Source organism: Salmo trutta, unplaced genomic scaffold, assembly GCF_901001165.1.
Source record: "Salmo trutta unplaced genomic scaffold, fSalTru1.1, whole genome shotgun sequence".
In the NCBI taxonomy this organism is placed as follows: Eukaryota; Metazoa; Chordata; class Actinopteri; order Salmoniformes; family Salmonidae; genus Salmo; species Salmo trutta.
Window position 1 is genome coordinate 338,560 of NW_021823216.1, and position 17,090 is coordinate 355,649.

The 17,090-nt window shown below is 43.8% G+C and overlaps 2 protein-coding genes across 2 annotated transcripts in view; both read left to right on the forward strand.

Moving 5' to 3' along the window:
• Positions 1-17,090, forward strand: part of LOC115189731 (leucine-rich repeat-containing G-protein coupled receptor 5) — a 653,393-nt gene that overhangs the window by 283,086 nt on the left and 353,217 nt on the right. The window lies entirely within an intron of this gene.
• Positions 3,502-8,093, forward strand: LOC115189720 (tetraspanin-8). Its single transcript, XM_029748259.1, has 9 exons — positions 3,502-3,636; positions 3,951-4,019; positions 4,695-4,811; positions 5,180-5,254; positions 5,894-5,989; positions 6,273-6,389; positions 6,585-6,641; positions 6,970-7,053; positions 7,187-8,093. Exons 1-9 carry the CDS (start codon positions 3,577-3,579, stop codon positions 7,352-7,354), a joined length of 843 nt encoding a protein of 280 aa, XP_029604119.1. The 5' UTR covers positions 3,502-3,576; the 3' UTR covers positions 7,355-8,093.

A 17,090-nucleotide genomic window follows, 5' to 3' on the forward strand; every position in this document is an offset into this window, starting at 1 on the left:
TGTCCAAACTCCCCCGTCCTCAGCACTCTCTCCTGTCCAAATTCCCCCTGTCCTCAGCACTCTCTCCTTTCCAAACTCCCCCGTCCTCAGCACTCTCTCCTGTCCAAACTCCCCCGTCCTCAGCACTCTCTCCTGTCCAAATTCCCCCTGTCCTCAGCACTCTCTCCTGTCCAAACTCCCCCGTCCTCAGCACTCTCTCCTGTCCAAACTCCCCCTGTCCTCAGCACTCTCTCCTGTCCAAACTCCCCCTGTCCTCAGCACTCTCTCCTGTCAAAACTCCCCCGTCCAAACAATGATATACTTCAGCAGTTTTCCACTAACAAGACAGAGCACTTTCCATAGGCCCTTTCACCCTGATTAAGGTTATGATTTTCTGCTAACCACAGCCCAAGTGTTTTGACATTCTCAACCGCTGTTTGCATCACTTCCTCTTATCTGTCGCCTCTTCCTCATCTTCGTGCTCTTAGCACATGTGCAATTACAGACAGTTCCCCAGAACCAACCACAGGCTGGCATACAATTTCCCTTCTTTCACAACAACCCTACAATACAAAAACATCCTTGAGACATAAAGTCTCATTCTACTTCCCCTTAATCACACAAAAGCTATCAATCACACAAACAACTACTAATCACACAAACAGCAATTATTTACAATGTAATAATACCTTCCTGAGCTGGGACCAGTGTAGGTGCTGCCTGTGTTCCTTTAGCTGGGTCCAGTGTAGGTGCTGCCTGTGTTCCTTTAGCTGGGTCCAGTGTAGGTGCTGTCTGTGTTCCTTTAGCTGGGACCAGTGTAGGTGCTGCCTGTGTTCCTTTCGCTGGGTCCAGTGTAGGTCCTGTCTGTGTTCCTTTAGCTGGGTCCAGTGTAGGTGCTGTCTGTGTTCCTTTAGCTGGGACCAGTGTAGGTGCTGCCTGTGTTCCTTTAGCTGGGTCCAGTGTAGGTGCTGCCTGTGTTCCTTTAGCTGGGTCCAGTGTAGGTGCTGCCTGTGTTCCTTTAGCTGGGTCCAGTGTAGGTGCTGCCTGTGTTCCTTTAGCTGGGTCCAGTGTAGGTGCTTCCTGTGTTCCTTTAGCTGGGTCCAGTGTAGGTGCTGCCTGTGTTCCTTTAGCTGGGTCCAGTGTAGGTGCTGCCTGTGTTCCTTTGGCTGGGTCCAGTGTAGGTGCTGCCTGTGTTCTTTTAGCTGGGTCCAGTGGAGAGAGAGAGAGAGAGAGAGAGAGAGAGAGAGAGAGAGAGGAATAGTAGTGCAGGTGTGGTTAGCAGAGCAGGAATGGTAGTGTTTATAGTGTTACCTCATTAGCAGAGCAGGTATGGTAGTGTTTATAGTGTTACCTCATTAGCAGAGCAGGAATGGTAGTGTTTATAGTGTTACCTCATTAGCAGAGCAGGTATGGTAGTGTTTATAGTGTTACCTCATTAGCAGAGCAGGTATGGTAGTGTTTATAGTGTTACCTCATTAGCAGAGCAGGAATGGTAGTGTTTATAGTGTTACCTCATTAGCAGAGCAGGTATGGTAGTGTTTATAGTGTTACCTCATTAGCAGAGCAGGAATGGTAGTGTTTATAGTGTTACCTCATTAGCAGAGCAGGTATGGTAGTGTTTATAGTGTTACCTCATTAGCAGAGCAGGAATGGTAGTGTTTATAGTGTTACCTCATTAGCAGAGCAGGTATGGTAGTGTTTATAGTGTTACCTCATTAGCAGAGCAGGAATGGTAGTGTTTATAGTGTTACCTCATTAGCAGAGCAGGTATGGTAGTGTTTATAGTGTTACCTCATTAGCAGAGCAGGTATGGTAGTGTTTATAATGTAACCTCTATTCTGACCCAGTCTCTCCTCATTATGGACATCAGACAGTCAGTTAATAACCTGGGTCTCAGGAGACTAAGACTCTATTCTGACCCAGTCTCTCCTCATTATGGACTACAGACAGTCAATTAATAACCTGGGTCTCAGGAGACTAAGACTCTATTCTTACCCAGTCTCCCCTCATTATGGACTACAGACAGTCAGTTAATAACCTGGGTCTCAGGAGACTAAGACTCTATTCTAGCTCAGGTTTGGATCAATAAACCAAATCTTTCTTTCTCTTGCCTTCTATCGCTTGCTCATTTGCTCTCTCCCATTTGCTCTCTCCTCTCTCTCTCTACTCACGGTCTGTCTTTCTTTCTCTCTCTCTCTCTCTCTCTCACCAGCCTGTGATATCTTTCAAGCATTTTGCTACACCCGCAATAATATAACATTTGATTTAATAAACTTTCAAATTTGATTTGAGTCTAGAGTTTTTGTAATGTATCTCTGTAAAAAACTAAAATAGATTTTCATATTCGTTCTGCTATATCCATCCAGTGAAATGTTGGTAGGCAAGTTGTAAACACTGGAAAAATACTTTAGATGATGCAGGACAGGCCTAGTTACAGAGAAATATAACTAACCCAAGATAGTTCATCTGTGTCGTTTACAGTGGGAGCAAATAAAGCATGGTGGGCAGAACAAGCAAGGTGGTTAAAGCCAAGCAAGATCCTATTGGCGCGTTGTAGCATGTATTTGCATATTTCCATCAGGAAACGCCTACTCTGTGCAGTGCGCTTGTACACAAATTCAATTCGACCTTGCACTCTTTCTAAACAATGCAATTCAAATATTTGGTAAAGCGTCAAGTCTTTAAAACTTACTTCACTGTGTTCGTAACATATTGTAGTTTAGGGAACATAAAAATATATTGAGATCAAATGTTTAATCGATGAGAAAATTAGCAGAATGTCGGCCCAGTTTCACGAAGTTCCATCCTCTCCCACTCATATACCCGCGACTGGACTACCATTTGGTGGTGAGAAGAAATCTACACGGATGCTTCAAGCTTTATAGCCCCTGTGACATGTCTGGGTTACTCCTTCTGGCTGTGCTTACGTGTAGTGATGTCCTATGTTTTTGTTGTTATTGTGTTGTAATTTAAAAAAAAAATACACATAAAAAAAGCTTACGATAAGCGATTTATATATTTATATATATATATATATATGTACACACTAGATGATTGTAAGGGGGCGCTGTGTTGAAGCCATCGCGCCTCCATCTTGGCTCTCCCCCACCGTTGTAATTGTATTTTGGAATCTATAGAAATGCATTTATTCCATTACAGACACTTTAAAGCATACTTTCAAATTAAATCATGTGAGCTAATCATACAAATAAAAACTGAAAAAAATATAAAACATTTTCCTTAAAGTATATATATATATTTTGATGACTAATGATACTGTCCCAACTACAACAACAAAAATGATTAAATACATGTCATTTTGTCCTTTATTTAAAAATACTGTAGAATTCCATTCATTCGTATGGAGGACTGGGCCGTACCGTGGAGTTCCAATATGGCCGACCACTGGCTTCAAAGGCTCATAATGGAAATAAATAGTGGTTTATATACATCGTTGGTAACAGTGTAATTTACAGGAACTAACTCTTAGTACTGCCTACCACATAAACTACCCGGAAAACTGACACACACACAAGCAGCACAGACAGGTAGAGTTCGTTTTCTGAGAGCTGAAGTGTGTACCTGATAAACACGACAATGGCTAAACGTAGTAGCTGTTTCCAACGGCTCTTTATCTTCTTCAACGTGCTGTTCGCGGTAAGTTAGCAACTCTTTATTTGTAAATACAAGTAGGAACATGTGATTAGCTCAGTAGGCGATACTTTAAGGTTACTTTTATCAATTGCGCAGCAAAAATAACAAGTTCATTTATCTTCTTCACCAAACACTGCTTTCTGCCCATAAAAGTTCGTAAAAAAATGTTTGTAGTCTATCTGTGTGAAATTATATGTTTTCTATCCACTTACCTACGTGTCTCTCTGTATAATCCAACTTTACATCCGTTAAATATGGCTTTAAGTACAATTAAGAAAATCATGTTATTTAATAGTGGATGGGATGTTTTTCTTTAGATTGCTGGAGGTGTGATTATCGGCCTGGGACTTCTGGGTCAATTCATCTACCATGGCAGTACTGAAGAGGTAAAATGGGATCTAGCTCTGGTCCATGGCGTTACATGCGGTTTGAGCTTTGAAGAAGTTTAAAGCCGCACACGTAACACCCTAGACAAGAGCTAAATGAGCTCAAAGTTCAAATTAAATTCAAACTGTATTTTACGACTATATCAATATATATTATTATTATATATAATAATAATATATATTATTATAATAATATATATTATTATTATTATAAGGATATTGAATGAATTCTTACCAAAGATAATTAATTTTGATTATATAATTTCTCTATTTTGAAAAACCAAAATTGGAAAGAAACAGTTACTCATATGCATTAAACGCTGCAGCATCTGAAAAACAGGTTCATGTGTCAACAGTTTATGTAGTAGACTGTAACTGTACTTCCTTATTGGTTAGCTATATATACAAAGTGAACTCCTGTGTACAAAGTCAATGTTCCTAAAGTACTGTCCTATACAAGAATTATAGGTCTACCGTGCTATATATATATTAAAAAAATGGATTTTCCCTATTAGGAATGTAGGTATTTGTTTGTTTGTTTTTTGTACCTTTAGCCTGCCATAAAAAACCCGACATGTAAATAACAACCTGTCCAGAAAAACAGAAGGAACGCAGGCTATTATGATGTCATAATGGTATACTGAGAGACACCATGGATGTTGTATTGTTTTTCAGTTTGAGAACCAGTCCAAAGGGTTTGTCGTGCTGTATGTAGTAGGAGGCATCACCATGTTCATGTCTCTGCTTGGGGCGTACGGAGCACACAGAGAGAAGAGAATTCCCCTGATCATGGTGAGGGGGTCTACTGCTATTCGCTGACTTCACATTCATTCAGACAACTACGACCATAGAGACAGAACAATATAAAACATGTCATGGTTTCCCAAACACAGATTAACCGTAGTCCTGGACTACAAACTGCTTTTCAATGAAGATACCTACTTGAGCTTGCTTTTTAGTCCAGGACTAGGCTTGGTCTGTGTCTGGGAAACCACCCTGAATTCCTTTTTATATCGTGTTACGACATTGTTAGGAAAGACACTTAGCATTTCATAACCTGTTTTGTTCAACGATTCACTGAGTCACACAGTAACTTTATGGACAGAAAATGGTTTATGGACTAAGTCTCTCTATCTCTCTCTTTCACTTTCTCTCTCTAGTTTCTGGTAGCCTGTTTTGTTGTCTGCTTCTGCCTCCTGCGTGTGGCGGTGCCCACAGCCATGTACCGTCCTGAGGTATTGTTTGTTAATAATGATGTCTGTACATGATGGTACTGTAATACTTGATGTGCTATACTGGTAGACAGGCCTACAGCCAGTGGTACTGTAATACTTGATGTGCTATACTGGTAGACAGGCCTACAGCCAGTGGTACTGTAATACTTGATGTGCTATACTGGTAGACAGGCCTACAGCCAGTGGTACTGTAATACTTGATGTGCTATACTGGTAGACAGGCCTACAGCCAGTGGTACTGTAATACTTGATGTGCTATACTGGTAGACAGGCCTACAGCCAGTGGTACTGTAATACTTGATGTGCTATACTGGTAGACAGGCCTACAGCCACTGTTGGTACTGTTGTATCAACTGTCTATTATAATTTTGCAGTTTCTTTATATATATATAAATAGTGAACTTTTGCTAGAGGAGCTACAGTCTCTTAGCAGAATGTCTTCCAGCAGCTAGCGGCCCACACAATATCTGTTTCTGATGAGGCAACCTGATAATAATCATAATGCATTTGATTTATTCAGTGGATTTTTCACACACAAGGCACAACACAACATGACCTATATCCATCCCATTCAGATTTAGATGTGTGCATTTGGTAGGGTCATTGTTGACAGCTGTGGTTGTTTGGTTTGTTTTGCAGGTAGAGAGGATTGTGGAGGAGAAGTTCCGTGAGCTCCTGCCTCTGAACGAAGCCTCCCCTGATGTTAGACAGCTCACTGAGAAGTTTCAGCTGAATGTATGGAACTTTTCCATGAATCATTTCACCAGAATATACTTGACATGTCCATAGCATTCATTATATCAAAGGATCCCGCTTGGGATCTATTCTGTCTTTTCCATGAAACATCAGCAGGAAATATTTCACTAAGGTTTACAATAATATCATTCATTATATACTTAATAGTTTTGAGAAGTTACATTCTAGTTGTGTGTACAACATGTACCTCAGCAATGTTAACTTCATGTAACTACACACTGTGTGTGTGTGTGTGTGTGTGTGTGTGTGTGTGTTTTAACAGTTGAAGTGCTGTGGGCTGTTCAGTTACACAGACTGGGGCGACAACGTCCCTGACTCCTGTCTCTGTCAGGGTGAGGAAGATCAGATGGAGGGTACATGCCAGAACATTCCATACCAGGTGAGTTCAGATCAACTCTACATGACAGGACTAATGATGTAGCTTAATAGTCAATAGGCTCCTTCTTCTGAGTTCGTATGCACATAGGTTTACATCCTGGTCTACCATGAGAACACCTTTTAACCCTTCCTTCCGTCTGTTAGATACATTAATAAAGGAATATGCCATATCAGTTTTTCTTCTTCTGTTTTTCAGTTGTTGATCTTTTCAGAGTTCAGGATGGCTGGACACCAGAAGCTGATCTACAAACAGGTCGGACCAGGGACCTTTTCTGTTATCTTTAGATCAACCCTGTTGTCGTCTACATTCCTAGACAGAACCTGTTGGTTTTGTCACAGAGAGCAGCACACCGCCGAGAATGAAGCTCTTCTGTTGAGCTGTGATCTGAGTCACGTTATTACACAGATATGAAATACCAATGGCTTTTTCCATCTGCACATTTTAGCTTGTGATCCCTGCGGGAATTGAACCTGTGACCTTGGCATAGCTTGCACCACACTGTAACCATCTGAGCCAGACAGGACCATGATTGAGTTCTGATCTGTGTTCCATTGAGCATTAACGGACCTTTGTCCCACAGCCCTGCTTCCCCATCATCGAGGGCTACGTGGCTGAAGCTCTGGACATCGTGTTGGGCGTTTCCTTCGGATTCGCTGCTCTGGCTGTGAGCATGCATTCTTTACAGCGCACATTTCACACCTTACACATCAAACTGACAGTTGAATATCTTTACTAGTCCCTGGCTTGCTGCCACCCACATCGTTGTTTTTAATTGATCTTGTTGTGTTGTTCTCCAGCTCCTGGGAGCGGTGTTGTCCGCCGTCCTGCTGGCTCAGCTGAGGAGCTCTAACGTAGCTGTTCCTGTGGTGTTCAGTGTCAGCTCTCGCCCGTCCAAGTTCAGCTTCAGTTCCCACCCGCCCAAGTACAGCGAGCTTTACAACGAGCCTGAGAAGCACGAGAAGTGAAAAGCAGGCTGAGGTTCAGGATGCTGGGGTTCAGGATGTGGTTAGTTAGATGACATGGTTTAGGCTGTTGTTCAGTCTGGCTCAGCATAGAAATATAACTACTAGAATGGTGAAAGTCCCACAGACCTCGGCACTATGACTGCACCACCATGGGGTATGATCAATATAGTTGAATGGGGATTGTCTTTCTAGTGATCTATTTCTATGGTGTCCAGACTCGCACTGTTTTCCTTCCACGTCTTCTCATGGTTGTTGTGTGTTTTTCAACGAGAGGTCTCCTTAACTCTCTTCCTGACTGTCAAACCAAAAGGAAGGTGCTACTTCCTTCTGTGTGTCATTTGCTTTGATTTGAGTTCTACGTTTAAGAGAATCACCACAGGTGGTTTTATACATATGCAGGGAGTTCTTAGGAAAATGGTTGCAGAATGAGACACAATGAATTGGCAGGGTAATGCAAAGAGAGTACAACTCTGAGATAGTAAGGACAGAATGTCATTTCCCTATGACTTTGAATGTCAAATCATTTGCCTTGTAACTGCAATAATAAAGGGAAAGGAAAGTGAAGGTTGACAGAGAGATACGGGAAAATAAATATCTGTAGCTGACACAGAACTCCTTTCTTTTTTGCAATGAAATGAAAAATGTTAAATGTTTTGCTATGAACTGTAAATCCTTACATGAAATATACAACATGCCAACTGTCTTGCTCTCTTTTTCTAAATAAAACATCTGTCTTCTACATGTCTCTTTTGTACAAATATATTATAATTTGGAACTTATTTACAACTCTTTTGAGGAATATATTAGAATTTTGAAATGATTAACTCTTTTGAGAAAACATTCAATTTTAGAAGCTTTGCATATTAAGTTCCAATTCAGTTGAATTAAAACACTAGAAGTTCTTCTCTATAAAATTGGAGCTATTGAGTGAGAGAAGAGGAGAGAACCCCGACCAAAACACCTGAGGGAAGAGAAAGATGAAGGGAGGGAGGGTGCTGAGGAGAAAGATGAAGCAAGGTAAAGAGGGTGCAGAGGAGAAAGATGAAGGGAGTGAGGGAGGGAGCAGAGGAGAAAGATGAAGGGAGTGAGGGAGGGAGCAGAGGAGAAAGATGAAGGGAGTGAGGGAGGGAGCAGAGGAGAAAGATGAAGGGAGTGAGGGAGGGAGCAGAGGAGAAAGATGAAGCAAGGTACGGAGGGTGCAGAGGAGAAAGATGAAGGGAGTGAGGGAGGGAGCAGAGGAGAAAGATGAAGCAAGGTACGGAGGGTGCAGAGGAGAAAGATGAAGGGAGTGAGGGAGGGAGCAGAGGAGAAAGGAAGTTGGAACACAGTAAGCTGGAGGGGATGAGAGAGGCTGGAGAGAGAGTTAGCCCGGACAGAGATGTTAAAAGAGTGGATGGAGTGAGAGGTTGTTGCATCAGACATGGAGAATATCCTTACAGATCTGAAAAAAGAGGGGGGAGACGAATCTAGAAAAAAACTACACAATTATGGAGAAAATAGAACACTGAACTTAGTGAGATGGAGCAAGAGATGGAGAGGTTAGAATCAGAGATGGAGAGGTTAGAATCAGAGATGAAGAGGATAGAATCAGAGATGGAGAGGATAGAATCAGAGATGGAGAGGTTAGAATAAGAGATGTAGAGGTTAGAATCAGAGATGGAGAGGTTAGAATCAGAGTTGGAGAGGTTAGAATCAGAGATGGAGAGGTTAGAATCAGAGATGGAGAGGTTAGAATCAGAGATGGAGAGGTTAGAATCAGAGTTGGAGAGGTTAGAATCAGAGTTGGAGAGGTTAGAATCAGAGATGAAGAGGTTAGAATCAGAGTTGGAGAGGTTAGAATCAGAGATGGAGAGGTTAGAATCAGAGATGGAGAGGTTAGAATCAGAGATGGAGAGGTTAGAATCAGAGATGGAGAGGTTAGAATCAGAGATGGAGAGGTTAGAATCAGAGATGGAGAGGTTAGAATCAGAGATGGAGAGGTTAGAATCAGAGATGGAGAGGTTAGAATCAGAGATGGAGAGGTTAGAATCAGAGTTGGAGAGGTTAGAATCAGAGATGGAGAGGTTAGAATCAGAGATGAAGAGGTTAGAATCAGAGATGGAGAGGATAGAATCAGAGATGAAGACGTTAGAATCAGAGATGGAGAGGTTAGAATCAGAGATGGAGGGGTTAGAATCAGAGTTGGAGAGGTTAGAATCAGAGATGGAGGGGTTAGAATCAGAGATGAAGAGGTTAGAATCAGAGATGAAGAGGATAGAATCAGAGATGGAGAGGTTAGAATCAGAGATGGAGAGTTTGGAATCAGAGATGGAGAGGTTAGAATCAGAGATGGAGAGGATAGAATCAGAGATGGAGAGGTTGGAAGTAGAGATGGAGAGGTTAGAATCAGAGATGGAGAGGTTAGAATCAGAGATGGAGGGGTTAGAATCAGAGATGAAGAGGTTAGAATCAGAGATGAAGAGGATAGAATCAGAGATGAAGAGGATAGAATCAGAGATGGAAAGGTTAGAATCAGAGATGGAGAGGTTAGAATCAGAGATGGAGAGGTTAGAATCAGAGATGAAGAGGATAGAATCAGAGATGGAGAGGTTAGAATCAGAGATGGAGAGGTTGGAATCAGAGATGGAGAGGTTAGAATCAGAGTTGGAGAGGTTAGAATCAGAGATGGAGAGGTTAGAATCAGAGATGGAGAGGTTAGAATCAGAGATGGAGAGGTTAGAATCAGAGTTGGAGAGGTTAGAATCAGAGTTGTAGAGGTTAGAATCAGAGATGAAGAGGTTAGAATCAGAGTTGGAGAGGTTAGAATCAGAGATGGAGAGGTTAGAATCAGAGATGGAGAGGTTAGAATCAGAGTTGGAGAGGTAAGAATCAGAGATGGAGAGGTTAGAATCAGAGATGGAGAGGTTAGAATCAGAGATGGAGAGGTTAGAATCAGAGTTGGAGAGGTTAGAATCAGAGATGGAGAGGTTAGAATCAGAGATGGAGAGGTTAGAATCAGAGATGGAGAGGTTAGAATCAGAGATGGAGAGGTTAGAATCAGAGTTGGAGAGGTTAGAATCAGAGATGGAGAGGTTAGAATCAGAGATGGAGAGGTTAGAATCAGAGATGGAGAGGTTAGAATCAGAGTTGGAGAGGTTAGAATCAGAGTTGGAGAGGTTAGAATCAGAGATGAAGAGGTTAGAATCAGAGTTGGAGAGGTTAGAATCAGAGATGGAGAGGTTAGAATCAGAGATGGAGAGGTTAGAATCAGAGATGGAGAGGTTAGAATCAGAGATGGAGAGGTTAGAATCAGAGATGGAGAGGTTAGAATCAGAGATGGAGAGGTTAGAATCAGAGATGGAGAGGTTAGAATCAGAGATGGAGAGGTTAGAATCAGAGATGGAGAGGTTAGAATCAGAGATGGAGAGGTTAGAATCAGAGTTGGAGAGGTTAGAATCAGAGATGGAGAGGTTAGAATCAGAGATGAAGAGGTTAGAATCAGAGATGGAGAGGATAGAATCAGAGATGAAGACGTTAGAATCAGAGATGGAGAGGTTAGAATCAGAGATGGAGGGGTTAGAATCAGAGTTGGAGAGGTTAGAATCAGAGATGGAGGGGTTAGAATCAGAGATGAAGAGGTTAGAATCAGAGATGAAGAGGATAGAATCAGAGATGGAGAGGTTAGAATCAGAGATGGAGAGGTTGGAATCAGAGATGGAGAGGTTAGAATCAGAGATGGAGAGGATAGAATCAGAGATGGAGAGGTTGGAAGTAGAGATGGAGAGGTTAGAATCAGAGATGGAGAGGTTAGAATCAGAGATGGAGGGGTTAGAATCAGAGATGAAGAGGTTAGAATCAGAGATGAAGAGGATAGAATCAGAGATGAAGAGGATAGAATCAGAGATGGAAAGGTTAGAATCAGAGATGGAGAGGTTAGAATCAGAGATGGAGAGGTTAGAATCAGAGATGAAGAGGATAGAATCAGAGATGGAGAGGTTAGAATCAGAGATGGAGAGGTTGGAATCAGAGATGGAGAGGTTAGAATCAGAGTTGGAGAGGTTAGAATCAGAGATGGAGAGGTTAGAATCAGAGATGGAGAGGTTAGAATCAGAGATGGAGAGGTTAGAATCAGAGTTGGAGAGGTTAGAATCAGAGTTGGAGATGTTAGAATCAGAGATGAAGAGGTTAGAATCAGAGTTGGAGAGGTTAGAATCAGAGATGGAGAGGTTAGAATCAGAGATGGAGAGGTTAGAATCAGAGATGGAGAGGTTAGAATCAGAGATGGAGAGGTTAGAATCAGAGATGGAGAGATTAGAATCAGAGATGGAGAGGTTAGAATCAGAGATGGAGAGGTTAGAATCAGAGATGGAGAGGTTAGAATCAGAGATGAAGAGGTTAGAATCAGAGTTGGAGAGGTTAGAATCAGAGATGGAGAGGTTAGAATCAGAGATGAAGAGGTTAGAATCAGAGATGGAGAGGATAGAATCAGAGATGAAGACGTTAGAATCAGAGATGGAGAGGTTAGAATCAGAGATGGAGGGGTTAGAATCAGAGTTGGAGAGGTTAGAATCAGAGATGGAGGGGTTAGAATCAGAGATGAAGAGGTTAGAATCAGAGATGAAGAGGATAGAATCAGAGATGGAGAGGTTAGAATCAGAGATGGAGAGGTTGGAATCAGAGATGGAGAGGTTAGAATCAGAGATGGAGAGGATAGAATCAGAGATGGAGAGGTTGGAAGTAGAGATGGAGAGGTTAGAATCAGAGATGGAGAGGTTAGAATCAGAGATGGAGAGGTTGGAATCAGAGATGGAGAGGTTGGAATCAGAGATGGAGAGGTTAGAATCAGAGATGGAGAGGTTGGAATCAGAGATGGAGAGGTTAGAATCAGAGATGGAGAGGATAGAATCAGAGATGGAGAGGTTGGAAGTAGAGATGGAGAGGTTAGAATCAGAGATGGAGAGGTTAGAATCAGAGATGGAGGGGTTAGAATCAGAGATGAAGAGGTTAGAATCAGAGATGAAGAGGATAGAATCAGAGATGAAGAGGATAGAATCAGAGATGGAAAGGTTAGAATCAGAGATGGAGAGGTTAGAATCAGAGATGGAGAGGTTAGAATCAGAGATGAAGAGGATAGAATCAGAGATGGAGAGGTTAGAATCAGAGATGGAGAGGTTGGAATCAGAGATGGAGAGGATAGAATCAGAGATGGAGAGGTTAGAATCAGAGATGGAGTAGTTAGAATCAGAGATGGAGAGGTTAGAATCAGAGATGGAGAGGTTAGAATCAGAGATGGAGAGTTTAGAATCAGAGATGGAGAGGTTAGAATCAGTGATGGTGAGGTTAGAATGAGAGATGGAGAGGTTAGAATCAGAGATGGAGAGGATAGAATCAGAGATGGAGAGGTTAGAATCAGAGATGGAGAGGTTAGAATCAGAGATAGAGAGGATAGAATCAGAGATGGAGAGGTTAGAATCAGAGATGGAGAGGTTAGAATCAGAGATGGAGAGGTTAGAATCAGAGATGGAGAGGTTAGAATCAGAGATGGAGAGGTTAGAATCAGAGATGGAGAGGTTAGAATCAGAGTTGGAAAGGATGTCACCTGTACATAGCTCATCTGTAAATAGCCCATCCAATCTACCTCATCCCCATACTGTATTTATTCATTTATTTATCTTGCTCCTTTGCACCCCAGTATCTCAACTTGCACATTCATCTTCTGCACATTCTACCATTCCAGTGTTTAATTGCTATATTGTAATTACTTTGCCACCATGGCCTATTTATTGCCTTACCTCTCTTATCCTACCTCATTTGCACATGCTGTATATAGATTTTTCTACTGTATTATTGATTGTATGTTTGTTTATTCCAGGTGTAACTCTGTGTTGTTGTATGTGTCGAAATGCTTTGCTTTATCTTGGCCAGGTCGCAGTTGAAAACTAGCCTACCTGGTTAAAGAAAGGTGAAATAAATAAAAAATAAACATAGAATCAGAGATGGAGAGGTTAGAATCAGAGATGAAGAGGTTAGAATCACAGATGGAGAGGATAGAATCAGAGATGGAGAGGATAGAATCAGAGATGGAGAGGTTAGAATCAGAGATGGAGAGGTTAGAATCAGAGATGGAGAGGATAGAATCAGAGATGGAGAGGTTAGAATCAGAGATGAAGAGGTTAGAATCACAGATGGAGAGGTTAGAATCAGAGATGGAGAGGATAGAATCAGAGATGGAGAGGTTAGAATCAGAGATGGAGAGGTTAGAATCAGAGATGGAGAGGTTAGAATCAGAGATGGAGAGGTTAGAATCAGAGATGGAGAGGTTAGAATCACAGATGGAGAGGTTAGAATCAGAGATGGAGAGGTTAGAATCAGAGATGGAGAGGTTAGAATTAGAGATGGAGAGGATAGAATCAGAGATGAAGAGGTTAGAATCAGAGATGGAGAGGTTAGAATCAGAGATGGAGAGGTTAGAATCAGAGATGGAGAGGTTAGAATCAGAGATGAAGAGGTTAGAATCAGAGATGGAGAGGATAGAATCAGAGATGGAGAGGTTAGAATCAGAGATGAAGAGGTTAGAATTAGAGATGGAGAGGATAGAATCAGAGATGGAGAGGATAGAATCAGAGATGGAGAGGTTAGAATCAGAGATGGAGAGGTTAGAATTAGAGATGGAGAGGATAGAATCAGAGATGAAGAGGTTAGAATCAGAGATGGAGAGGTTAGAATCAGAGATGGAGAGGTTAGAATCAGAGATGGAGAGGTTAGAATTAGAGATGGAGAGGATAGAATTAGAGATGGAGAGGATAGAATCAGAGATGAAGAGGTTAGAATTAGAGATGGAGAGGATAGAATCAGAGATGGAGAGGATAGAATCAGAGATGAAGAGGTTAGAATCAGAGATGGAGAGGTTAGAATTAGAGATGGAGAGGATAGAATCAGAGATGAAGAGGTTAGAATCAGAGATGGAGAGGTTAGAATCAGAGATGGAGAGGTTAGAATCAGAGATGGAGAGGTTAGAATCAGAGATGGAGAGGATAGAATCAGAGATGGAGAGGTTAGAATCAGAGATGGAGAGTTTAGAATCAGAGATGGAGAGGTTAGAATCAGAGATGGAGAGGTTAGAATCAGAGATGGAGAGGTTAGAATCAGAGATGGAGAGGTTAGAATCAGAGATGGAGAGGTTAGAATCAGAGATGGAGAGGATAGAATCAGAGATGGAGAGGATAGAATCAGAGATGGAGAGGTTAGTACGTAGAGAAAGAAGAGAAGGAGAAAGAGTTGAAGGGGGCGAGACGGCAACGGACAAGACTGCAGATAGAGAGAGAGGCTTAACAGTGGGGGATGAAGGTTGAGAGGAAGTTCTTTAAATATGTAAATTGTGAGATCAACTTTATGAATAAAATATACAAAGTGAGAAAGACGATGATGGAGAATGAAAGGAGGAAGATGAATGAGGTTATGTCAGAGAATAAGAATAAAGAATAAAGAATAAAAGATGGAGAGAGAGACAGATGGAGAAAGAGATGAAGGGCCTGAAGGAGGAGAGGAGGAAGATAAGAGAGCGTAGTAAGAAAGTGACAGTGGAGAGAGTGGTGTTGAGAGAGAGAGAGAGAGAGAGAGAGAGAGATAGACAAGCGTTAGGAGGACAGTTGTGGGAGACAGTGTGAGACAGAGACAAAGGAGAGAGGACAGAGAAAGGGAGAAAGAGATGGAGGATGACCCCAGAGAGAGGATGGTCCCAGAGAGAGGATGGCCCCAGAGAGAGGATGGTCCCAGAGAGAGGATGGCCCCAGAGAGAGGATGACCCCAGAGAGAGGATGGTCCCAGAGAGAGGATGGCCCCAGAGAGAGTATGACCCCAGAGAGAGGATGACCCCAGAGAGAGGATGACCCCAGAGAGAGGCTGACCCCAGAGAGAGGATGGTCCCAGAGAGAGGATGACCCCAGAGAGAGGATGGCCCCAGAGAGAGGATGACCCCAGAGAGAGGATGACCCCAGAGAGAGGATGGCCCCAGAGAGAGGATGGCCCCAAAGAGAGGATGGCCCCAGAGAGAGGATGGCCCCAGGGAGAGGATGACCCCAGAGAGAGGATGACCCCAGAGAGAGGATGACCCCAGAGAGAGGATGGCCCCAGAGAGAGGATGGCCCCAGAGAGAGGATGGCCCCAGAGAGAGGATGACCCCAGAGAGAGGATGACCCCAGAGAGAGGATGGCCCCAGAGAGAGGATGACCCCAGAGAGAGGATGGACCCAGAGAGAGGATGGCCCCAGAGAGAGGATGACCCCAGAGAGAGGATGGCCCCAGAGAGAGGATGACCCCAGAGAGAGGATGGCCCCAGAGAGAGGATGGCCCCAGAGAGAGGATGACCCCAGAGAGAGGATGACCCCAGAGAGAGGATGACCCAGAGAGAGGATGGCCCCAGAGAGAGGATGACCCCAGAGAGAGGATGACCCCAGAGAGAGGATGACCCAGAGAGAGGATGGCCCCAGAGAGAGGATGGCCCCAGAGAGAGGATGACCCCAGAGAGAGGATGACCCCAGAGAGAGGATGACCCAGAGAGAGGATGGCCCCAGAGAGAGTATGACCCCAGAGAGAGGATGACCCCAGAGAGAGGATGACCCCAGAGAGAGGATGACCCCAGAGAGAGGATGGCCCCAGAGAGAGGATGACCCCAGAGAGAGGATGGACCCAGAGAGAGGATGGCCCCAGAGAGAGGATGACCCCAGAGAGAGGATGGCCCCAGAGAGAGTATGACCCCAGAGAGAGGATGGCCCCAGAGAGAGGATGACCACAGAGAGAGGATGGCCCCAGAGAGAGGATGACCCCAGAGAGAGGATGACCCCAGAGAGAGGATGGCCCCAGAGAGAGGATGACCCCAGAGAGAGGATGGCCCCAGAGAGAGTATGACCCCAGAGAGAGGATGGCCCCAGAGAGAGGATGACCCCAGAGAGAGGATGACCCAGAGAGAGTATGACCCCAGAGAGAGGATGGCCCCAGAGAGAGGATGACCCCAGAGAGAGGATGGCCCCAGAGAGAGGATGACCCAGAGAGAGTATGACCCCAGAGAGAGGATGACCCCAGAGAGAGGATGGCCCCAGAGAGAGGATGACCCCAGAGAGAGGATGGCCCCAGAGAGAGGATGACCCAGAGAGAGTATGACCCCAGAGAGAGGATGGCCCCAGAGAGAGGATGACCCCAGAGAGAGGATGGCCCCAGAGAGAGTATGACCCCAGAGAGAGGATGACCCCAGAGAGAGGATGACCCCAGAGAGAGGATGACCCCAGAGAGAGGATGGCCCCAGAGAGAGTATGACCCCAGAGAGAGGATGGCCCCAGAGAGAGGATGACCCCAGAGAGAGGATGGCCCCAGAGAGAGGATGACCCCAGAGAGAGGATGACCCCAGAGAGAGGATGGCCCCAGAGAGAGGATGACCCCAGAGAGAGGTAGAATGAGAGCAGAAGACATGCATTTGAGGGAGACCATTGGTATCCTTCAGAAGGAGATGAGGCCGGTTCATATCCATGCAGGTGTGATCATGCCTGGTGAGACATGTGACATCACAGGGAAGAAGATGAGACCGTATCGGCCTCCCAAAATGGAACCCTTTGCCCTACACAGTGCACTACTTTTGACCAGAGCAAAAATTGTGCACTATGTCAGAAATAGGGTGCTATTTGGGACTGAGATATTGGAGCTGGAATGGTAACGCCACAGGCCCATAAAGACGTTTCAGACTTGTCTTTTTAGTTGGAGACCAA

What these genes read in the sequence shown, in the direction of transcription:
- LOC115189720 (XM_029748259.1), top strand. Translation starts at nt 3,577, where the DNA reads ATGGCTAAACGTAGTAGCTGTTTCCAACGGCTCTTTATCTTCTTCAAC. An exon ending in TCTTCAACGTGCTGTTCGCG is followed by an intron (nt 3,637 to 3,950) that starts GTAAGTTAGCAA and finishes GTTTTTCTTTAG; the next exon opens with ATTGCTGGAGGTGTGATTAT. An exon ending in CAGCCATGTACCGTCCTGAG is followed by an intron (nt 5,255 to 5,893) that starts GTATTGTTTGTT and finishes TTTGTTTTGCAG; the next exon opens with GTAGAGAGGATTGTGGAGGA.